The sequence below is a fragment of the Erinaceus europaeus genome, chromosome 11 (genome assembly GCF_950295315.1).
Source record: "Erinaceus europaeus chromosome 11, mEriEur2.1, whole genome shotgun sequence".
Lineage (NCBI taxonomy): Eukaryota > Metazoa > Chordata > Mammalia > Eulipotyphla > Erinaceidae > Erinaceus > Erinaceus europaeus.
Genome location: NC_080172.1, coordinates 83067021 through 83091950, shown reverse-complemented (window position 1 = coordinate 83091950; position 24930 = coordinate 83067021). Strand labels below are relative to the sequence as shown.

At 37.9% G+C, this 24930-nt stretch overlaps 1 protein-coding gene across 4 annotated transcripts in view; it reads right to left on the bottom strand.

The window, feature by feature from the left end:
• CDC14A (cell division cycle 14A) overlaps window positions 1-24930 on the bottom strand; it is a 196353-nt gene that overhangs the window by 79416 nt on the left and 92007 nt on the right. For all 4 annotated transcript variants that reach the window (XM_060202142.1, XM_060202141.1, XM_060202143.1 and 1 more), the window contains exons 6-8: window positions 17616-17682; window positions 14827-14889; window positions 1440-1527 (exon numbers count right to left, since the gene is read on the bottom strand). In XM_060202142.1, the coding sequence (XP_060058125.1) occupies window positions 1440-1527; window positions 14827-14889; window positions 17616-17682 (218 nt within the window). The remainder of the gene's footprint in view (window positions 1-1439; window positions 1528-14826; window positions 14890-17615; window positions 17683-24930) is intronic.

The following is a 24930-nucleotide window of genomic DNA, read 5'->3' as shown; positions in this document are numbered from 1 at the left end:
GCCATCTTCACTTTATCTTGGATAGATTTTAAAGGAATCATGTTAAGTGAGAGAAAACAGAAAGAGAAGGATGAGTATGTGATAATCTCACTCACAGATAGAAGTTGTGAAAATAAGAACAGATTTCAATTGGGTTTGGTGTAGTGCATCAAAGTAAGGAACTAGGGGGGTCGGGTGGTAGCATAGCAGGTTAAGCATACATGGCGCAAAGCACAAGGATCAGGGTAAGGATCCCTGTTCGAGCCCCCGGCTCCCCACCTGCAGGGGAGTCGCTTCACAGGTGGTGAAGCAGGTCTGCAGGTGTCTGTCTTTCTCTCCCCCTCTCTGTCTTCCCTCCTCTCTCGATTTGTCTCTGTCCAGTAACAATAACAACAACAAGGGCAACAAGATGAGAAAAACAGCCACCAGGAGCAGTGGATTCGTAGGGCAGGCACCAATCCCGAACGATAGCCCTGGAGGCAAAAAAAAAACAAGTTAGGAACTAGGACAAGGGGTGGGTGGGTGTTAGGTCCTGGTACCTGATGATGCAGGAGGATCTAGGGGGGTGGGGGGAGCTAGAGTGTTATGTGGAAAACTGAGAAATGTTATAAATGTACCAATTGCTATATTTGACTGTTGACTGTAAACCATTAGTCCCCCACTAAAGAAAAAAATGTGCTAAAAATTAGAATATTTTATAAATTTTATGTATATGTATGTACACTGAAAGCAACCACATGTTATATAGAGACACACAGAGAGAGATACTGCAAATAAGTAATCTACTGTCAGCTAGAAAATTATTCCTACTTATCAAGATGGAATTAACTATCAGTGTGTTGCTAATGTTTAGGAGCCCTGCTTCAGGTTGGAAAGCCAGTTCTGCTTATTTCTTTGTAACCTTTAGCAGATTTCTCACTTATAAGCCTCAATTTCCTTCTCTGTAAAAAGGAGATAATAGTGCCTACACCCCAGAGAGCTGTGTACACATCAAGTGAGCTAAAGCTATGATTAGCTAGTAGCCAGTTCATAGTTAAACACTCATAAGGGCCAACTCTTGTCATCATCATCATCATCATCATCATCATCATCATCATCATCATCATGATTCATATATTTCCCAAAGAATACTGCCAAGTAAATCTGAGAATGACTGACAGAATTCAGCAACTTGTGTGCTGGTTTAATCGATTTGTTTCTGTGATTCTTCTGTGATAGCTAGGCCAAGTAAAGTGTGCCTCCTATTTATGGCAACTTAAAATTTGCTAGTTTTGAAACCAGGAATACAGTTCCACCTGCTAAATAATATTTAACAAACTAACTACTACCATTCTATTCTTAAAATTATAAATAAATTTTCTTTAGATAATATTACCAGAATAGCAAGTTATCTGAGGAAACTAAGACAAACTATTATAAAATGTTGCATGGTAAAGTAAAAAAAAAAAAAAAAAACCTACCATTTTCAATTTTGCTTTTTGGATGTGGTCCACTAAATGCTAAAAATTTTCCTGGAACAATCCAGTTGAAGTCGCCATTTTCAACTCGCTGCCAGAATTTTAGGAGAAAAGAAAAGAAAAATATTTTTTATTATTATACTGTTTATATAAAATATTACATATTTTATAACTATATATTATATAATTATTATAAAGAAACCGTTACCAATTACATTGTTTTCCACCCTGTTGACACTAGATTACTTGAACATACATGAAGACAAGGGAACATAACTTAAAATTAATGCATATATGTGCATCTCAAAGTATATTTACAAATTCATACTGTTTCAAAAAATAATTATCTAGACTATATAGAAAACTGTAGACCATACTAGAAAAGCCTAGAAACTGTAGACTATACTAGAAAATCCTAGAAAACTGTAAAGTGGAAGTACATAGCTTAAAATAATTCTGTCTGTCTGCAATGAAATGAAACTAAAGCCAGCATTGTGTTTCCCAGCAACAGAGAAAGCTTAGTGTCCATCAACAAGGAAAACATTTTAAACAATGACAAAAGAAATCTACAAACACTAGTTGCTTTTATAGATGGCTCTTTATTATCAATGTTAATTTCCTAGACTAAGAAACAGAAGAAGAGAGGCATGCAGGAGAGAGGATTCTGGAACCCTGAAAGTATAGCAGCAGAGGAGTCAGGAACTACAAGCCCAAGTAGAAGTGACAAAAAGAAAGACAGGTGCTCCTCATCAGTCACTGTGCAGGAAAGTTCAATGTGCCCAATCTTCCTATCATCAATAGATTTTCAGAGGAAATCTATATCAATTTTTTAACTTTTTTTTCCATTTGTTTTTGGCCAGAGCACCAATCAGCTCTGGCTTATGACGGTGCTGGGGGGTTCAATCTAGGGCCTCTCAGCCTCCAGCAAGAAAGAGCTCTATTACAACTGCTATGCTCTCTCCCCAGTTCATTTCTCTACATTTGAGTGCTGCCTATTTCAGTGAAGTTCTAAGATGGTATGAAACCAAATAAAACACACTATGGAATGACTGATCCCAGCTGTCAGTATCTGATCCAATTCCTACTCTAAGGGATTCTTAGAAAAGGCTTGATACGCAGGGAAGGGACTAAGCATCCTCCCAGGATTCCATCCTCTTTTTGAATCATCCCTATTTCCTTTACGGAAGTTCCCCCTTGTGCCTCTGAACCCATGGGTCACCAAGATCTTGCCTCAAAAACTACCCCCACTAGTAGTGGGGGGTGGGAACTAGGAGATGGTGCACTGGGCTGGCGTACACATTACCAAGTACAAGGATCTATCAGGGTTCGAGCCCTTGCTCCTCACTTGCAGTGGTGAAGCATGTCTGCAAGTGTCTTATCTTTCTCTCCTCTCTATTTCCCCTTCCCCTCTCCATTTCTCTCTGTCCTAATAAAAACAGAAAGGAAAAAAAGGGAGGAGGGGAAGAATGGCAGTAGAGAGTGGTGGATTCACAGTGGTGGCACTGAGCCCCAGCAATAACCCTGGTAGCAAAAAGAAAAAGAAAAAAATAAATAAACATAAATTACCTCCATTATAATCGGAGGCATTTATGCAATTGTGAGTATTGTTGAGCTCACCCTGCCCACACTCAAGCTAAGCCTCTAGTCTCCACACCTGAGGACCTCATAGCACTCCAGAGAAACTAACTACCTTGAGCAGAGAATAAAGGCAGTTCTCTCTTCGTGAGCCAAAGCTATCCATCTGCACTAAAGACTGAGTGAGTCCACTCTGTGGTAGATCTCATTGGTAGAAATCACAGTCAGATCAAGAGTCTGCACTCTAAACTTGATTAACTAAATTAGAATAATGGCATTAAGAGAAGTCTAGAGTCTCTAGTTACTTATACTATCATTATCATTTCCCATAAAAACCAAAACGTAGGTGAATAATTTTCACGTTTAAAATGAAGTTCTTTCCAATTCTGAAATTAAAAAAATAATAAAACTGATTTATTTGCAATGGACATATCTCCACAGGGCCGTTGTAAAATCTTAAATGACGTGGCCGGCAAGTTAGCTCACCTGGACAGTACGCTTGCTTTGCCAGGTTTAAGGTCCTCTCCCACTGCACTGGAGGAAGCTTCAGTGTTGTGGTGTCTTTGCCCACCCACACCCTCCCTTTCTCTTTCTGTCTCTATCTGGACAAGTAAAGTCACAATAACAAAAATCTTAGTAGAACTCTTAAGTGTGTGTACACATGACAAATTAAATCTCAAGCACAACCGCCTACAACAATGTGAATAAGCAACCTAATATACAACTCTTTATCATAATTAAATATTGTTGAAATAAAGCAAGTAACTATTAAGCTTAAAAGGTCATTTTAAAATTCAAAAATATGGGTATGTTCTAATGAGCAAAGGTTAAACCTAATTCTTTGTGAGCAACATGAACAGGGTTTCTATGCTCACTGTTCCTGTATCCTTGACCACTAAGTCGGCCTAGAGACATATACTGTTTTATGTCTATTTGGATTGTAGCCATTCATTTGATGAAAAAATAACATTTTATAGTAAATCCTGTGGAGAGCAGTAATGAATTCACTAACATAGATTTACTCACAGCAACAAAAGAATGTTTGCAAATCAGCCTCCCCCCCAAAAAAAAAATTAGATAATACTGGAATATATACAGTAACTTGGACAAGATAGTGGGTGTAAACAAAGAGATTGAGGTCTTAGATCCAAATCTGGGGGGAAAAAAATTAAAGAATTGCACTGAACTATAACAACCTACATTAGTACACTTCCAAAATTAGTATCTGTACTTTTTTTATAGTGAATTACTGTCAATATTTATCACTAAGAGAATATTTAAGATAACACAAATTGACTTTTCTAAGTAAACACATATAAACTTCAAGGAAAATATCAGATAGGAGCTTATGGTACATTCCAACAAAATGAGGCAATAGAATGTTTTAACCTCTATTACTCTAGAGCTTACTACTACCAAGACTGTCGAGGAAAACTGCAGGTGCTCTTCACTATAAAAATAAATACATAGGGAGTTGAGTGGTAGCACAGTAGGTTAAGCGAACGTGGTGTGAAGTGCATGGATCAGAGTAAGGATCCGGGTTCGAGACCCCCAGCTCCCCACCTGCAGGGGAGTCGCTTCACAGGCGGTGAATCAGGTCTGCAGGTGTCTATCTTTCTCTCCCCCTCTCTGTCTTGCCCTCCTCTCTTCATTTCTCTCTGTCCTAACAAAGACGACATCAATAACAACAAAATAATAACTACAGCAATAACAAGAAGACAATAAGGGCAACAAAAGGGAAAATAAATAAAATATGAAATAATTATAATAATAAATAAATAGACTAATATAGGCAGGTCTTGTTTTTTACCAGTACACTGGTTTGTTTGCTTGTTTGTTTTTAATTTTTTAACTGTTTTGGGTAGAGACGGAGAGAAATTAAGAGGGGAAACAGAAAAGAGAGGAGAGAAAGAGAGACACCTACAGCACTGCTTCATCGCTCATGAAGCCTCCCTTCAGGTGGCGACCATGGGCATGAACCTGGATACTTGCACACTGTCTAGTGTGTGTTCAGCCAGGTGTGCCATCACAGCCAATGTTAAAACTCTGACTTATGGTGGCACAGAGCACCTCAGAGCCTCAGGCGTGAAAGGCTCGGCATAAGCATTATGCTATCTCTCCAGTCCAGGTTTTACTCTTCCCTTTGCTACAGAATTCTTTAGTCTGCAAAGGACTCACCAGATTATTTCAGAATAGCTCATTTTCCTGTACATTCAAATTATGATTTGACTTAAAAACCTGAATGTGTACAACTGCCAAAAAATACATCTGTGCCCATAAGCCAAGCCTCTGCTTTAATAGCCATAAGTTTAAACACTGGAAAAGTATTTTGCCTTTTTACCATTATAATAAATGAACATTTTATAAAAAGGAGTACCGACTGCTCTGATGAAAAAAAGAATTAAGACAGAATGAAAGTACTCATTAAAAAGTACCTTTTATGTTCCTCTAGCTTCTGAAACAAAATAAAGTTGGCAGTATAGTTGTTATTACACAAATGTAAATATGCTGAAGCAACTGGCATTTTCCAAGCTTAAAGCAAAGTCAATATTTGAGTTATTTGGTTTGAATTAAGTTCCTACGCTATTTAGTTTTAACAACAATCATACTCGTGATGATTAATTTAGATTTGCTTTTGAAAGACGATGTGGTAGTGAGGAAAGGTGTGTCCCACCTCCGCTAACAGTGAGGGTGGGGAGACACTGGTGTCAGAAAACATTAAGGGGGGAGGGGGAGTAGCACAGAGGGTTAAGTGCACGTGGCGCAATGCTCAAGGACCGGCTAAGGATCCCTGCTCAAGGCCGGGGCTCCCCATCTGCAGGGAAGTTGTTTCACAAGCGGTGAAACAGGTCTGCAGGTGTCTGTCTTTCTCGCCCCCTCTCTATCTACCCCTCCTCTCTCCATTTCTCTCTGTCCTATCTAACAACGATGACATCAATAACTAAAGCAACAATAAAAAATAATAATAAGGGCAACAAAAAGGGAAAATAAATAAATAAATAAATAAACACCAAAAAATTAAAAAAAAAAAAAAAAAAAAGAAAACATTGAGGGGACTGCTCCGACATCCCGAAACTAGTGAGTGGCTCTGATGCCACAAGCACAGGAAACCAGACTCCAGGGCATGTGTTTTGATGCGACTTCAACGCGCACAATGAGAAGGTCCAAGGCCATCACTGCATATATGAAAATGCCTTCACTTGTGGAAAGTGTCTATACTCAGAAAGCAAAAGGTTTTAGAGAGCACTTCCAGATAGATGGGCCTTGGAAAGGAGACTTAAGAGGGATGGGCAAATGGAAAGCCAAATATGAGGGGGCTGGGTGGTGGCGTATCAGGTTAAGTACACATAGTACTATGTACAAGGGCCTGCCCAAGGACCTCTCCTTCTCTTTCCTTCTCTGTTCCCCTGTCCTCTCACAGTTTCTCTCTGTAAAATAAGGTAAAATAATATAAAATAAATTGAAGGAAAAGGGGGAAGGGGGAAGGGGGGAAGGGGAGGGGAGGGAAGGGAAACTCAACAGGCAGAACCTTAAATGTTAAAGAAGGAAGGTGAGTTTTCCGAACTAGAGAGAACATAGAGTAAATCAAGTAGAAAAAAGACAAGCACAACCACTTGGCTTTGCTAACCCTTTTGTTAGCAGAAACAGTTTCATTAAAATACAAAGGCAGAGAAAGGTAGATGACAGCCCATAACTGCTTAACCAGCTGAGTACAAAGTCATGACGTGTCTCTTAAAATGTTTGAAAGTAAAACAAGGACAGAAACCAAGCATTAATTAAAGAAAATGGAAAGAAAAAAAAACATTGGAAATCGCTTAAGACAAGGTAGACTTCAAAGTGTTTTATTGCCCACCTGCAAGGGGAAAGCTTCACGAGTGGTGAAGCAGGGCTGCAGGTGTCTCTGTCTTTCTCCCTCTCTATCTCCCCGTTCCTTCTCAATTTCTCTCTGTCTCTATCCAATAAGAAATAAATAAATACAATTAAAATAAATTTTAAAGAAGTGTTTTATTGACTTAACTGAAATGATCTGTGAGTCAGCAATGGGTATAAATATACTCGTATATGTGGAAACTCTGGGTCCCTCCATGTGAGCTGTTACAGTGTCCAAGAAGAAATTTTGCTCCCTTAAATTTGTGGCCTGTGAGTGGTACAACACTACAGGAGAGCTACAGGGGAATACTAATAATTTTTTGAATAGTCAAATGATCTGAGAGACACACCACATATCCTTCACGTGGTCTGCATCCTGATGCTTACTTGACCCCAGTTTTGTGGCATGAACTCACAATTACATATGGAAGAAACCTATATTTTTTCTATCTCTCTCTCTCTGTCTGTGTGTGTGTATATATCTTCTTCATGAATAAATAAATAAAACTTTTAAAAAACTACTCGTGCTATTGGCTTGAGCTGACACATTAAAAGATGGGAGATCTAACAAGAATTATTAACTTTGAAAGTGGGTACAAAAAGCTTAATCTCAGGAGTCTATACCACCTGGACAGTTTGACAATTTACTTATTAACTTCAATGAAGATTAACATAGTCAACCGGGAAGTCATTTTCATTCATATATTAAACTAAAATGATACTACATACAAGCCCTGGTCCAAGAATATAATAACCTAGAATTTGTGTTTAAGTCACCTTAAAATGCTTCACTTTTGCAGCATAGACTGGCTGGTAATGAAAGAAACTTCATCCCAAGAAGTTGTCTACAATTATCAGTAACTTGCCCTCTTGGAATGCTACAGCAAAATCCAAATGAAATCTTAGTTAACATGTCTCATTCACTTACCATTGAAAAGTAGTGACTTTATTTATTTATTTATTTATTTAGCCTCCAGGGTTATTGCTGGGGCTCAGTCCACAAATCCACTGCTCCTGGAGGCTATTTTTTTTCCCTTTTGTTGCCCCTGTTTTATCGCTGTTGTGGTTATTATTATTGTTATTATTGATGTCATTGTTGTTGGATAGGACAGAGATAATCAAGAGGAGGGGAAGACAGAGGGGGGGAGAGAAAGACACCTGCAGACCTACTGCACTGCTTGTGAGGCGACTCCCCTGCCGGTGGAGAGTCAGGGGCTTGAACCAGGATCCTTACGCCGGTCTTTAAGCTTCACGCCATGTACACTTAGCCCACTGCACTACCACCCAACCCCCTGCGACTTTATTTTTTTAAATACAGATTCACTCATTTACTTATTTAGGAGACAGAAAGAAAAAAAAAAAAGAAAGAGAGGAGAGAGCCAGAACATCACTCCAGTATATGTAGTGCCAAGGACTAAATTTAGGACCGCACGCTTAAGAGTCCAATGCATTATCACTACCTCCCACGCCACAGAAAGTAGTTACTTTTAATAGATCATATAAGATAACTTGAACTATGTTGTACTCCAGACATCAATATTCACTCACTAGTTCATTATTCAATATTCATTCATTAGTTCTTTTCATTCTACAAACACTTAAGGATTGCTCATGATGAGCATCCTGTGATAATGGGAAATGTATTCATTAAAGACAAGAAATCTGCAAGTACCAAGAGTACAGAAAACACACAGTATGTGTAAACAGAACACTGCCTGCAAAAGTTATCTGTAGAGCTGTGATTTGACAGTCAGTCAACTCCAGTGGGCAGGACAGGAGGAGGAAACAAGTACATGTACAAAGGCACAAAGGCATGGAAAGGTGCTGCTGTTTGGGAAGCTGCAGCTATCTAGATATGAGAAAAGATGGAAACTAAAGTAAAGAAGGGAGAAAGTGGCCCGGGAGGTGATGCAGTGGATAAAACATTGGACTCTCAACCATGAGGTCCTGAGTTTGATTCCTGGCAGCACATGTACCAGAGTGATGTCTGGTTCTGGTTCTTTCTCTCATCTTTCTTATGAATAAATAAAAATTTTTTAAAGTGGGGGGGAACCCATTACAAGAAAGGTTTTTGTGCCCTATAAAGAAGTTTACATTTCCTCCACATGCTTAATCAGTATGGAGCCATGGGGAGTTAATCTAAAATAGGACAGTGGTATGAATCTCAACTTCTAAAACACACACACACACACACACACACACACACATACACACACACACACTTTGATAGTCATGTAAAAACTTGATTGGAGAGCCTCAAGATTCAAGAAAGATCCATTTCCTAGCATCAAAAATCCCGGGCAACCAGCAAAATTATTGAACAGAAAGCACATTTTCCCCTTAAATAGGTGTGTGTGTGTGTGTGTGTGTGGTGGGTGGGTGGGGAGATAATGGCAACCAATGATTTCACAAAAACTGTTCCCAGAATGGGGCTGTTTTGCAATGTGGCTAAGACTGTGTGAAATCCCTTGCAAGAAAAGCAATGTTCTTTTCCCAAAAGTTAGTCATTAGATTAAGATAATAATGGCTTGTGAATTATTTGAATCAGAAGCAAATTTTTCCAAGTTCAACTTGTAATAGATCAATGATAAACACTGTATAGACAACTAGTTTGATATGCCTGAAGACAGGAGATTTGCAATAATAATAAAACATAATTTCTGCAGAAGGAAGCTAAACAGGTTATTTTGTTTTTGTTTTTACCAGAGCACTGCTCAGCTATGTTTTATGGTTGTGCAGGGGGCTAAACCTCGGGCTTTGGAGCCTCAGGCCTGAGAATCATTTTGTATAACCATTATGCTACCTCACCCCCAGCAGTTTTTGTACTCAGATTTCTATACTGAGATCAATACATGAATTCTACAGTAACAAGTAACGAGAGCCAAGGATTCTCATGCATTGTAACATGTGCTGAACCACGTGCGCCACCTCCCAGACCCTCAAGAGCCAAGGATTCTTTAAATCCATATGAAGAGATAGAATTAAAGGTAGTTTTTTAGGGAAGGGGTGGTTACTATATATAAAGAAGTAAGAGGCATTTAATAAAGTACAAAAAAGTTCTAAAAATGGAGTCATATAGGATGTGATATAACTTCTTGATTCATTAACAAAAGTTTATGGTGTAGACCTTGCTTATCTGCTATAAAGCTTCATTTATCTTATTTTACTCTGATTCATATTATCTGTTAAACCAGATGTATGTGTTGTAATGTATGTCTCATAAACAAAATTTATCACCAATACTTCTGGCGAAAAGAACTTCCCAGTTATGTCACAGACTGGAGCTGTGTGGGTAAGAAATGTCAACAGCTGTGAGGTATGATCACAGGGACCTGATCAAATACTGTCATCTCCCATGTGCACATGACAGAAACAAAAGGAAGCCCTGTGACTCCAATCCTAAACAGGCAGTAATTAGTTTATCTGTCATCAGACCTGGAGCAGCTAAGCACAGTTCTAACAACTTCCATCAAGTAGCCACAGTGGTTCTGCTTTGCCAAGTATGTGAATGCCTAAGGTCAAGTCAAGAATAACTTGAAATATGAGAAATAACCCCATACCAACAAAAATATTTGAAAGGGAGCACAAAAATGTGGAGGAGAAAGGTAATGGCAAATGCAAAATAACTAGAAAAATAAAAATCAAAGTAATTTCTTGGTGTTCGAAGTAGACAATAGATGATACTTAAGCTCCAGCGAATAAGCAAAGGGAATTTAAGATAGTTCCTTGAAATTTCATGGACCATAATATTTATGAAGTAATAAGTAAAGACCACAGAGATGAAGCTTTTTTCTTTGCATTTCTCTTCTTGCCCAAGTCCAGCACATACATAGCTGGGAAACTATACTGCTGGAATATTATAATTCTGTAAACTAGTGTTCAATCACTAATAATTTTTTTTAAATAGCAAGTCCTAGATTAAGGAGATGGCTCAGCAAGTACAGAACATGGCCTATATATGTAAGGTCCTGAGCTTTACATCCAGCGATACATGACAACACCAAGGACAGAAATGGGCATGGCTCCAAAAAATGGCAGACGGGTATTTTGGCATCTCTCTTCCCTCTGTGTTCTTTCCTCAAATTATAAAGTAGAACTCTTGTCAGGAAAGTGGTTCAGTGGGATTGCACCTGCATAAAAGGCCCAGGGTTTAAAACCTTGCTGTCATATAAATACATTAAAATAAGTAGGACACTGGTTGCCTAATTAATTAATTAATTAAAAGGCAAGTTCACTAGTAAAGAGTAGAAAATCCCTTGAGGATAACAAAAAATATATAAACTAAAGATACAATGTCACATTCTATTTAATGAGTAATGACTGCTTAAGAGTAGCCTCATTAGTTGTCTTTAGGCAAGGACTAATTTGGTAAGGAAAGTTTCTCCAAAAAGAACAAAAGTTGACTGAAGGCAAACTCTTGTATGAATGCTACCTGAGGATCTTGCAAAAATTAGCACTATTAAACTTTACTATTAGAGAAGTCATAGCTTCGTACTACTCAGAAGTATATAAACTGAGTCTCACACTCATCTTCATTTGTTTTCTCCTAGAGAAAAAAAATCCATTTGTATTTACTTATTATACTGAATTGCTCAATGGCTAGATTACAATGGAGTGGCTACTCTTATATTTCTCAGATTCACTGAAAATATCTTAAGAAACCAACATGTTGGAGAAGCCTAAATGTTTTGACATTAGCAGAAAACACTGGCTTGAATACTACTGCCGTTGGTGGAACTTTCTAACACAGCCACCAGAATTAAATCTGTCTCATCAGTGCAAATGTAACGAATGCACCTGGCAAAAGATCTGAAAGAGAACATTTTGGAAAGCACTTTTGTGTATCGATGACTAGTATTAGGCTATTTGCAAGTCACATACATGCAAAGCAAAGAAGTCTCAGGTAGCTCTCTCCAATCCTATGAAATATGACAGAACCTAGAAATGAGCTCTTAGGTGAACAGTTAGATCACCTGAAGCAAAGAGGTACAATCTGCTCTGCTGGTCCTAGGCGTCATGGCAAATGCAGGAAACTAAGATAGTTCATTGCCATGCCTGTTCTTGTAAACTCTGTACTCTACTTACATGTGGGTATTAAGCAGTTAGACTGTGGTCAGTCAAAACTGAGATGTGCTACAGTCTAAATTTCACAGAGTTTTGAAGGCTTAGTTCAAGAGTTAAAAATGTAAAATAGCACATCAGTGATTTTCATACTGACGAGATGCTGAAATGATATTGTCAGTACACCGCACTATTTTGTGAAATGATATTCTTGGTACACTGTATTAAATAAAATACATTAAAATTAATTCTATGATTTATTTTACCTTACCTCAATGATACTACCAGAATACAAATATTCATAAAATTTAATATCACAGAATACTATAATATTCTCAACCATGAATTACAAGACTATAAGAACTTTTACAAAATGAGTAGAGGTTTATCTGTAGGCTTCATAAAGCTATCATTTCCCATGTCTGCTGACCTTGTCATTAACAGTATTTACAAGCAGTACTGAGAGGCCAGGTGGTGGCACACCTGATTATGGGCATGCAATACAAGCAGCACTAACAGAAGACTATGTATAATCTCACATAGAGATGCAGTCTCAATTTAGGCTTGTTTTTTTTTCCCTTGAGTCAAATTATATATTAAGTTAAGTTCAGTCAAGGCATGCTTTTGAAAAGCTTCATCCTGGGAGTTGGGCGATAGCGTAGCAGGTTAAGCGCACATGTCTCAAAGCACAAGGACCGGCGTAAGGATCCCAGTTCAAGCCCCTGGCTCCCCACCTGCAGGGGAGTCGCTTCACAGGCAGTGAAGCAGGTCTGAAGGTGTCTATCTTTCTCTCCCCCTCTCTGCCTTCCCCTCCTCTTGATTTATCTCTGTCCTATCCAACAATGACATCAATAATAACTACAACAATAAAACAAGGGCAACAAAAGGGAATAAATAAATAAATAAATATTTGAAGGGAAAAAGGGGACACCTTTAAATAAAAAGAAAGAAAGAAAAGAAAAGCTTCATCCTGAGAAGCCCCTAGTCATCTAAGACTTACAGTCTCACAGTCTTCTGTCAACAGAAACATTTCATTTTGATAGCTGTGCTGTCTTCACTGGGGTACTGATTTTGTTGAAGCCAATAAAACATGAATCTAGAACTCTACAGGTTCATGCCCTTACTCACTAAAACAGGGCAAACAGAGATGTTATGACAAGAACAGACTGGATTCACTGACTGTTGGGAAAAAAGGTTTTTTATCTGTTCACGTATCCCTTAAGCAGCATTTATGAAATGCCTACCACCTGCCAATCACACTTTTTATATGTGTGTTGTTTTCGTTCGGGCTATGTCATTTTCGCCGGGCTGGCTTCACGGGCAGGTAACAGACGACCAGGGACTCATGGTTGAGCTGTAGGCAGTATCTCTTTATTCATGCAGGACGTAGCACAATCTAAGACAAGCTAAGCTAAATTCAAGTACTCTAAAACTCACAATGCTGTCTTCATATATACTTGCCAAGTAGGGTGGAAACAGGATGTGACATAGAGAGGGTGGAGAGAAAAGTGACTGGTGAAAATCAGAGTATGACAAGGAGGGGGCAGAGCAGGCGAGAATCCTATCACTGAACCACCAATGCCCTGGAGTGCTTTATGTAAATGTAAAAGTGATTTATGTAAATAGACCAAAGCTTTGAATGGGATTAAATTTATCCCTATATAGGCATATGGTTAAGCAGAAGCCAGGGGGAGCTGGCATACTATCCAACATATGTGATGTCCTGCTTTATAAGCTTAATAATAGAATGGATACATCACTTTCAAAAAATACATTATTTGACATAAAGCTTTTCAAATCTTCTCCAACTGTCTTCCCATCACCTTTGTGGCTGATGTTTACACAAGTGAAAATTCTTACCAGATTTTTGGCTGGTTGGTTGGCTTGCAAGAACCAAACTGTACTCTTTGTGTCAAATTTTATAAACAGACTTTTCCATTAACTCTCAATATAACCATTAAAGTTAAAAAAGAAAAAGATAAAGTAAAATGTCAGCTATATTTTTCTCTTTATTGTGGCATGTGTTCTTTTCTCTTTCTTTCCCAGCTCAAATTTATCTTCTAATTGAAATTACAATACTGTATTCCACACATTTTCTTTGTGTTCTCACTCATGAGACAGGGGTCAACATCATTGGGAAGCCTAGATCTAACAAAGTTGGGAGGTCCACTTCAAGAAAAGAATACAAAGTTACAGACACAAAATTTGGTACAGAATCTTAAAAGGTACCCACATATTGAGGGGTGTACTATTAAATGTGAGCTTCATTAGCTTCTCAGAAAACCACTTTTGATATATATATATATATACATATATATATGTATATATATATATATATATATATCCATCAATAGGATAGGAGATTATGTTACTGCTATCTAATAAAATGACAGATTATAAGCACCCTTCTTATAATTTATTTCTCAATGATGTGTTATTGAATCAGACCAAGACAATAAATAAACATAACATTTTGTGGTATATCTGTGCTAGTAATCATTCAATAAAACAACATATAATTTTACTACATATGTATTTTTAAATTAATTTTCTTATAGTACTTACAAACTGTCAATAAAGGTTTGATTAAAAAAATAAATACAAATAAGATAATTTCCTAAATTAAAATGATAGTGACTCCTGATTCAGAGGCTATACCAGAGCTGAAAGGACAAAATTAACAACCAAAGAAAACTCAAGAATGTTATTATTTACCTGTCACCAAACTAATAATATTAAGAGTTTATAGTAATATAGTGATATCAGAGTTTCAGTAATATTAATAGTAATATTAGTAGTATCAAAGTTTCAGAGACAGAGCAAGGGAGATATTTTCTAGTCAATATGAAATCATAGAATGCAAAAAAATTTAAAATGTACAAACCTCATAATGTTCATATTCATCCACATCAAATGTCTCAAAGTCAAAAAATCCATGTTGTAATCCCTAAAAGCAAAATTTCAATTAGTTTTCCACACACTAAATTGATAAAAATGGGGAAGACTTTCTAGCCATTCTTGTTCACAAAATGACCTTCACAAATCTGGAGAGAAAATCCTGAAACTTTGGGTTTTTTTAAACACACTTCCAGAAATCATCCTCTAACATTAGTAGTTTTGCTTTGAGATTGTTTAACAACTGGAACTCAACAGTTCTAATGAGGTGGGATGGGGGGAGGGTCTCATAAAATAAGCCCCGTGAGTCCTAATGTACATAAGTTTTGTATATAAAATTAATAGTATATCTAAAACGGAATGTCCTGCAAAAACGATCAAAACTTACGGGGAACAATGAATTAATGCCTACCTAGCTATGACAAAATACATGATAGTGATTAACGTCTCAGGTAAGAACAGAAAATCTATGGGACTGGGTGGTGATGCAGCTGATTGAGCACACCTTACAATGTGCAAGGACCTGGGGTTGAGCCCCTGGTTCCCACCTGCAGGGGGAAAGCTTTGCAAGTGGTAAAGCAGGGCTGCAGGTGTCTCTCTGTCTCTCTCCCTCTCTATCACCTCTTTCCCGTCTCGATTTCTGGCTGTTTCTATCCAATAAATAAATAAAAATAATAAAAATTATATATTATTAAGAGGCCCGTTTTCCTTTTCTCATTGAGACACTTAGTCAAAAAGGCATTTTGAACTAACAGCTCTTATTTTTACCTAACCGAGAGAATTTGTTTTATGGTGATAGTTTTTGACAGGATAAGAGCACACTTGATTGTTATTACAATTTAAAGGGGAAAACTATAATAGCCTTGCTTCATAATACTTTTTGTTGCTAGTGAGTTATAACTTTTTAAACTACTATTTGGTTTGCTCAGTATTCTGAAAAAAGCAGAATCTTTTACTTTATAAGCTATAAAACTATATAGATTACAACAGATATAAAACCACACTTTTGGGGGTCGGGCGGTGGCGAAGTGGGTTAAGTGCATGTGGCACGAAGCGCAAGGACCGGCGTAAAGATGCCGGTTCGAGCCCCCGGCTCCCCACCTGCAGGGGAGTCGCTTCACAGGCGGTGAAGCAGGTCTGCAGGTGTCTATCTTTCTCTCCCCCTCTCTGTCTTCCCCATTTCTCTCCATTTCTCTGTCTGTCCTATCCAACAACGAACAATGGCAACAATAATAACCACAACGAGGTTACTACAACAAGGGCAACAAAAGGGGGAAAAAAATAGCCTCCAGGAGCGGTGGTCATGGTGCAGGCACCGAGCCCAAGAATAATCCTGGAGGGAAAAAAAAAAAAACACTTTTAAAAGTTACACGATCAAGTCATTAAAAATACAAGAAACTATTGAGCCAAGTTCCAGTGTATTTAATATTGAAAATACTTTAGAAACCAATGTTTTCCAAAATTCAGAACATGGACGACCTTCAGTAAAAGCATTTAAAGTAACATATTCTTGAACACAGATCTCTAGATCTTTCCATAGAACACTCAATCATGCATTTTGGGTAAGGAATCAGTACTTTTAACCTACCCTTCTAAGTGATACTTAAAAATGCTAAATTCTGACAACACTAGCTTAGACAACTCCTATTGAATAAGCAGAACATATCTTAATTAATTTCACTTTTAAACATTGTGACTTAGCTCATCTATCTGTACCATCTCAATGAAAACTGTGAGAAATTTGTACCTTGACTATAACTTTCCTTCCTTTCTCTTTACTAAAATGTTTGTGTATACCATTATGTAGAGGTTGACACACATACAAAACATTTTTATGCCATCACTGCATTAAAATAAAAAAGATGTATTTCCCAAAAGTGGAGAAATGTTGCCATATTCTATGTTCTTAGAAAATATGCTATTCACTGACACAAAAGTAACCCAGGATATGGTGTCCTGTCTGAGAGTCTCCTACAGGCAAAGTGTAGTTAGAAGTAGTCCCCCTCAGAACTCTCTGTGGCCCTGAGAGCAAGTGAACCTCTCTAGGTTGTTGCCTCATCTGTAAATAAGATAATGACATCTGGCCTACTAACTACTTCACAGGCATATAATACCAAATAAGGAAAATCACTATGAAGCAATTACAGAAGTCAGAGCCCCCACCTTCTGTACCCCATAAAGAATTCTGGTCAGTATTCCCAGAGGGGGAGAAATGTTAGGGGAAATGACAAAAGAGCCCTGAACTCCAATTCATTCAGGACCCAGAGAGAGAAGGGGAAAGAAGGAAGGATATTCATGAAGCTTTCCCCCTGCAGGTGAGGACCAGGGGCTTGAACCCGGGACCTTGCACACCGTAGTGTGTGTGCTTACCAGGTGCGCCACTGCCTGGCCCCATGAAAAGATTTTTTTACAGAAATTTCTTCTTACTAGAAGAGAGAACAGTGGTCTAGAGAGCTTAACAAGTTCTAATTAACAATGAAGCTAAAGAGGTGACAAAGATATAATAGCAAATACAAGCAATTTAGACCCAGAACACAAGTAACATGAATGATAAAGAGAGACCCTTTTGCTCCTATATAAGGAGTGAAAATTATCCCCCTACCCCCTCCACCACAGTATTCTCCACAGTCCATATTTTACAGATCAATCAAGAAGTAGAAAATATGCTTAATGTGCTTAATGGCCTCCCTCTCCTCTCCCCAGCAAAAAGAAGAAAGTTGACATTCACTTTTTTATATTTGTACTTCTATTCTCAACTACAACAAGAATTGTTATTACCTTTCTGATTCCCTGCAAACAGTCGAGGATGGTAAGATTGTAAGTGCAGTTTCCAAAGGAAGCATCCCTATAAATATTAAAAAAAAAAACTTTACATTAAAAACTTGCACTTAGAATACACAAGGAATGAAATATCAAAATCAGGTGGAGATTTATTAGTTTGGTCTCAAACATGTAGGCATGGTGAATGTATGTAACAAGTAAAATCCTACTAGTTAAGTACTCCTATGACTTAACCGATGCAATTCTGAAATTGTACTAATCCAATAGGCCAAATTAATAAGAAAGCAAATGTAGTACTCTAGACTTATAATGCCTTTACTTAAATTCCAAATCTGTCATATAGTACCTGGGAACTTGAACAAGTTATTTTACCTCTATAAGTCTCAGATTTTTTATTTGTTAAATGATATTGACAATAGCTACCATTCATAATATTATTGTCCGATTATGCTTTTTTTAATGTTAATCCCTTCATATGGTACCTACCACATAGGAAGCAGTTAATAAACACCATGACTTATTAATAACTGAATCTGGGATAACTGATTAAGTAAAATTTTTATCATCATTAGAGAGATTCCAACAGAAAGATGACTACCTGTCGGGAATATAAAAGGCATTAAAAAAAAGCAGGGGAGGGGGCAGGTGGTGGCACACCTGGGAGTGCTGCAATGTTTCGATGTGTAAGGACCAGGTTCAAGTCCCCAGTCCACACCTGCAGGGGAAAAGCTCTGTAAGTGATGAGGCCATGATGCAGGTGTCTCTCTGTCCCTCTCTATCACCCCCTTCCATCTCGATTTCTGGCTGCCTCTATCCAATAAATACAAAGTTAAAAAAACATATAAGAAAAAGCAATAGGAATAATGCATACAAGTCAACAGAATTATCATACATTTTCATGGATTAAACTGTGCTTCTCTGAAAGAAGGAAGGAAGGGAGGGAGGGGGGAAGGGAGGGGGGAAAGAAGGGAGAAAAAACTAAATAGTCAAGCTTACAAACAGGCTCCTCTCAGGACCCACAAATTCCAACTATACCAAGAATTATTCTAGCAAAAGGAGTGGGAATGCATTACACTGAAAATTGAGTACTTCATACTTTATTTAAGTTTTTAGAGCAACTAAGCAGACCTGCTTGAAGAAACATAAAACTGAAGGATCAAGTTCAGGTCAGTTAAGCAAGAACTGGCACCAGAGCTTTAATACTAGCAATGTTCCAAGGTGTCCAAAGCAAGAAACTTGACCTCAAGGCTCCCAGTCTCCCTGCCCAGCCCCCACTGCTGACCTGAAGGGACAGACAGGTTCTTGCCAATGACAAAGGCAAATTCAACACAAAACAGCCTAAGGGTAATGGGAAAGGTGTCAGATGCTGTTCCATGAAATAAATAAACAGCTTTGAGGACTATAACATAACAGAAAATCAAATTTTTTTAAGTATTTATTTATTCCTTTTTGTTGCCCTTGTTGTTTTATTGTTGTAGTTGCTATTGGTGTCATCGTTGTTGGATAGGACAGAGAGAAATGGAGAGAGGAGGGGAAGATAGAGAGGGGGAGAGAAAGATAGACACCTGCAGACCAACTTCACCACCTGTGAAGCGACTCCCCAGCAGGTGGGGAGCCGGGGGCTCGAACCAGGATCCTTAAGCCGGTCCTTGCACTTTGCGCCATGTGCATTTAACCCACTGCGCTACCTCCCAACTCCCAAAACCAAAATTTTATACCACAACCAATCAAGACAACTTGAAGTTAAATCTAGATTAAAATGCAATTTCAACATCATTTGAGTTCCAGCACCCTGAAAATCTAACATAAAAATAATAAATTAGCAAAGAAGCTTAACAGAAGTTTCTGAAATCTCAAGGTTAACCTATGTGAATATATAGGATTACTCTGGCTATTAAAGTCTGACTTCAAGACTTGTTTTTAATACCATGTGAATTCTTGAGTCAGTAAAATACCAAAGCAGCCCCCTTTTCAAATAAATTGTAAAGATGTAAATCATATATTGGGATGCAATTTTATAGAATTAACACACTTGGAAAAAGGGAAAACTTAATGAACTAGGCCACAAAAAGAAGCCATTATGGACCTAAGACAACATATCTGTCTACATATTAAATAAGCACACGTCTTTGTAGGTATTTGTCTCTTTGACACACAAGATTCAGAATCTTTTTAAGCCAAGATCTCCTTAGCAATCAGACGGAGTCTGTGAAACCACTTTTCAGAAGCGTGTGTGTGTGCGTGCGTGCGTGCGTGCATGTTTTAACCAGAATACTGTTCATCTCTGGCTTATGGTTATGGTAGAAATTGAGCCCGGCACCCCAGAACCTCAAACAAGAAAGTATTTTTGCATAACTATTCTGTTATCTTCCCAGCCCATCAGAACAGCAATTTTTAAATGCACAAAATACACAGGGATAGAAGAAGACTAAATTAAGTTTAGGTAGAGATAAATTTTGATCATAGCTATATATTGTGTATGATTTTTATACAGCTATAACAATTTAATTGACTATGCATTGTTATTTTTATTATCTAATAATATCTGGTAGTGAGTTTGATAACTAGTATAAGAAGGGATGAACATAGATGAGATCTTAAGATATGCAGCTGGGAGGTAGCTTCACAGATTAAGAGAGTGTTGTATATGCAGGAGTTTGATCCCTAACACTTCACAGGATGGAGCAATGCTCTCATTCTCATTCACTTGCTCTCTCTACCTCTTGTAAAATAAACATTAAAATAATAACACCTTAAGATGTATTCATCAGATATAATAGATATATAACTGTGAATTGTTTTGACAAAGCTATTTATACTGGTTGTTTTTTCCCCCCACTTTATTGGATAGGACAGAGAGAAATTGAGAGGAGGGGAAGATAGAGAGGGAGACAGAAGAAAATACACCTGCAGATCTGCTTCACCGCTTATAAAGTGTCCCTCTTGCAGGTGGGGGGCTTGAGCCTGGATCTATGTGTACTTTGCCAGGTGCACCACCACCTGACCCCCCAAACCTATTTATATTGTTAATGCTAGTATACTTTATTCCTACCCTTATAATGGATATTTTAAGTTATAAAGTTAGTGAACATTTTAAAGATTGTGTTTCTTGTCATCCAAACTCTAACTTCCTTCACAGACCCTAGATTTAAAACTATTACTTAATTTAAAAATAAAAAGAAATGCTGAACTTAAAAAGAATATATATGAATTGGAGGTTTCCTTTACTCCCTTCAAGTATATATTATATATCTCCCCACATCTAGATTCAGATAACTAAACTCGCAAACATAAGTTTTCAGAAAAGCACCAAACTTTTTCTGACTAGCTACGAAGTATGTCATCAAAGAATATCCTAGCACAAACTTTACCAATGGCAAGGAAAAAAAAAAAAAAACCCACCTCTGCAGACTTGCTAGACTGGGAGAGACTGTGAATAGACATACCCTCTGATGGAATTAAGATACAAAGTAATTGATGTAAGCCAGAAAAATAAGCAGAGGAGCCCTAGTGGCGGCTCACCTAGTCCCAGTTCAAGCCCCCAGCTCCCCACATGCGGAGGGGTTGCTTCACAAACAGTGAAGCATGTCTGCAGGTTTCTACCTTTCTCTTCACCTCTCTATCTTCCCCTCCTCTCTCAATTTCTCTCTGTCCTATCAACAACAACAACAACAAAAAAAAAAAAAAAAAAGCAGAAGGCTACACACTCAGAATTTGGGACAAGAGAAGCATTATTACATTTAATTTTCATGACAGCTACAGTAAATCAATGAGTCCCCAAAATCTGTCTCCCATACTGCACAAGACGTTGTATTATTAGAGGCTCCTGTCTCAAACATGTCTCAAACATGGACACAGAAAAGCCTATTAAAGGTGAAAGGACACAAAATCATGTTGTATGTTCTCTGGAGAAAAAAAAAAGACATAAAAGCTAAAGGTGACAAAAAGAATCTATACATCTATCACTAAAAAGAGAATTAAAGGGGCCAGTAGGTGGTACACCAGGTTAAGCACACATAGGACAAAGTGCAAGGGCTCACAAAGAATCCAGGTTCAATCCCCTGGCTCCCCACCAGCAGAGGAGCAGGTCTGCAAGTGTCTTTTTCTTTCCCTCTCTATCTCCCCCTCCCTCTCAATTTCTCTCTGTCCTATCCAATAAAATGGAAAGAATGGCCTCCAGGAGCCATCGATTCATACTACAGGCACCAAGCCCTAGTAACAACCCTGGAGGCAAATAATAAGTAAATAAATTTTTTTTAAAAAATTTAAAAATAATCAAAATGAATTTTAAAGAACAGAATCCAGTTAGGTCAGGGAGAATAAGAATAGACAAAAAAAAGTAATAAAAAAAAAGGTAGAAATGAGATGTGTTGCAAATAATCTTTAAATCTAAGAAACCAAGTATTTAGCTGACAGTGGAATAAAAACAGGGCTTGGACTCTCATGTCAAGAAAAATGTCTACAGGAGGTAGTGCAATGGGTTAAGGCACGTGGCACAAAGCACAAGGACTGGCGTTCGGATCCCAGTTTGAGCCCCAGTCTCCCCACCTGCAGTGGTGTTGCTACACAAACGGTGAAGCAGGTCTGCAGATGTCTGTCTTTCTCTCCCCTCTCTGTCTTCCCCTCCTCTCTCCATTTCTCTCTGTCCTATCCAACAGTGACATCAATAACAACAACAATAATAGTAACTACAACAACAATAAAAAACAACAAGGGCAGCAAAAGGGAAAATAAATATTTAAAAAAAAAACAGCGATATCAATGGCAACAACAATAATAACTACAACAATAAAACAAGGGTAACAAGACAGAATAAATGAATAAATAAAGAAAAAAGAAAAATGTTTACAATAGTCTATGATCACTTTAGTTAACTCAATAGCCTAAAAGTACAATCTTCACTAGTTAGAAAAGTTTTCTTTGCACTAGCCCAGGATACCTTCTGCCAATTCAAAGATTTAACTAAAGATGGAAAGGAAAATTACCTCTTATCATAGAAACTTCACACTTGCAGGTGACATATAATTAATACCATGTAATTACTCAAGATTCGTCACACATTTTCTATAAGTTAGAACAAAGGCACTGACTTAAATAAAATTGAAAATAAAATTTAAAAAATAATTTTACCCTAAAAAAGCAATATTATGTGGTCCGGGAGGTGGTACAATGGATAAGGCATTGGGCTCTCAAGCATAAGGTCCCGAGTTCAATCCCCAGAAGCACATGTACCAGAGTGTTGTCTAGTTCTTTCTCCCTCTCCCTCTCCCTCTCTCTCCTCCTATCTTTCTCATTAATAGATAAGTAAAATCGACTTGCAATAGAGGGATTGGGGATTTAGAACTCTGGTGGTGGGAATGGTATGGAATTATATCCCTGTTCCTGTTGACATGTAATTTTGTAAACAAATATTAAATCACTAATAAAATCAAAAAGATAATAATAACTATTTTTAGGGGGGAAAATATTATGTCACATTTTGTAACCCAATCAATTTTTCCTGCCAGTATTGTCAGAATATTGTCACCTAAAATGAGAATGATTGACCCTTGGGAAGGAGCAGGATACATACCCCACACAGTGTTAATGCTTGAATTGTAAGGAATATTTTCTACCTGTTATAGGGAATGAAGGAGAGGGGTAGAAAAACACCAGGCTGTATTATCCTCGAGTAACCTCAGAGTAGCTGAGATTATATCATTATTCAACACAATCCATTAGTTCTTCCCTCTCTCCAAATCTCTCCTGGATCCTTCTTAGACATTTTCAGGTCTCTATCATCTTTAAAAGAAGCCAAACAAAGCCTCAGTGAGTCTGCTTCTTCTTCAGCTAGCAATCTCTTCCTTCTCCTCTTTTTAAGGCAAGATCTCTAAAGAATTACTTCTTTTCCTTTCTCCATTTTTCTCTTCTTTCATATCTTAACAGCCTCTGTTCTATGTCTACCCTAATCCAATCCATTTCTAAGGCTCTCAATGGTCTCCCTATTGCTAAGCCCAGAATACAGTCTTTTAAATAAATTCATTTTTTAAATGCACAATTGAGTGATTTTAGTATATTCACAACGTTATGCAACCACCACCACTAATTCCAAAAACAGTTTTATCACCTCAAAAAGAAATTCAGCACCCATTTGCATCAACACTCCAGTCTCCCACCTCGGCCAGCTGACCATTATGAATCTACTTTCTGTCCTTCTGGATTGCCTATTTTAAGTTCAGGGAACATTCTGTAAGCACCATCTTATTTAATATATCAAAAAGTAGCTTCTTCCTTTGAATAGTCTCTTAACTTGGATTTTAGAATTTCCTCCTACCTCTCCAAACATTATACCTTCCTGATATCTTTTTTTTTTTTTTCTCTCCAGGGTTATTGCTGGGGCTAGGTGCCTGTACCACCAATCCACTACTCCTAGAGGCCATTTTTCCCCTTATGTTACCCTGGCTGTTTTCTTCCTGATATCTTTTGCAAAGTCATTCTTCACATTCCAGATTTCTAAGTTAGCCTTCCTTTCCTCAAGGCTCTATTTCAGATTCAAACTCTTCTCACCTAAACCAGGGGCTCTCAATTTTTAGCGTGTCTTAGCATCACCTGAATGGTTTCTTAAAATGCTGAATGAATTATGAAGTAAGAAGCATAGCCTGAAGTTTTTCATTTTGAACAGGTCCCCAAGGCATTTTTGGTGCTGGGAGGAGGGACAACACACAGTGAACATGCTGCCCTACACAGCCTCATTTATGTCAGTTACTATCTATCTGCCAATTAAGTCTCAGATTTTTCTCTTCAGTACAAACTTCTTAAAACTACTGGCCAGTATGGCCAGCCATCTAGGTGACATTTTCAGTTGGGTGTTTTGAAGGCATCTCAATCTCAACTGTGAGTAGTTCTGGCTAGAATGCAGATGTCCTGTTAGCTCTGCTATTCCTTTTATCCTGCCTTCACTATGCTCCCTAGTCTTTACCTCTTAAGTGGTTCTTGAGTACATTTATTTCTCTCTGGTTCTACTGCCATCTCTTGTGTAGACTAGTCCAACAGCCTTTCTACATCAATTCTTGGGCTTTTTTCATCAGTTTTCTTCACAGCACCAAAAGTGATGGTTTCGAAAGTAAATTTGACCCAGTCACTGTTCAGCTTTTTGTTAAAAAAAAAAAGTCACTGACTTCTGATTGCTCTCAAGGAGAAGTTCACATCCTCACCTTCCTACCTCTCCCAGCCTCTTCTTCCTCACTCCCTGCTCCCACCATTTTCTTTTTCTTTTTCTTTTTTTCCTTTTTTCTTTCTTTGCCTCCAGGGTTATGGCTGGGGCTCGGTGCCT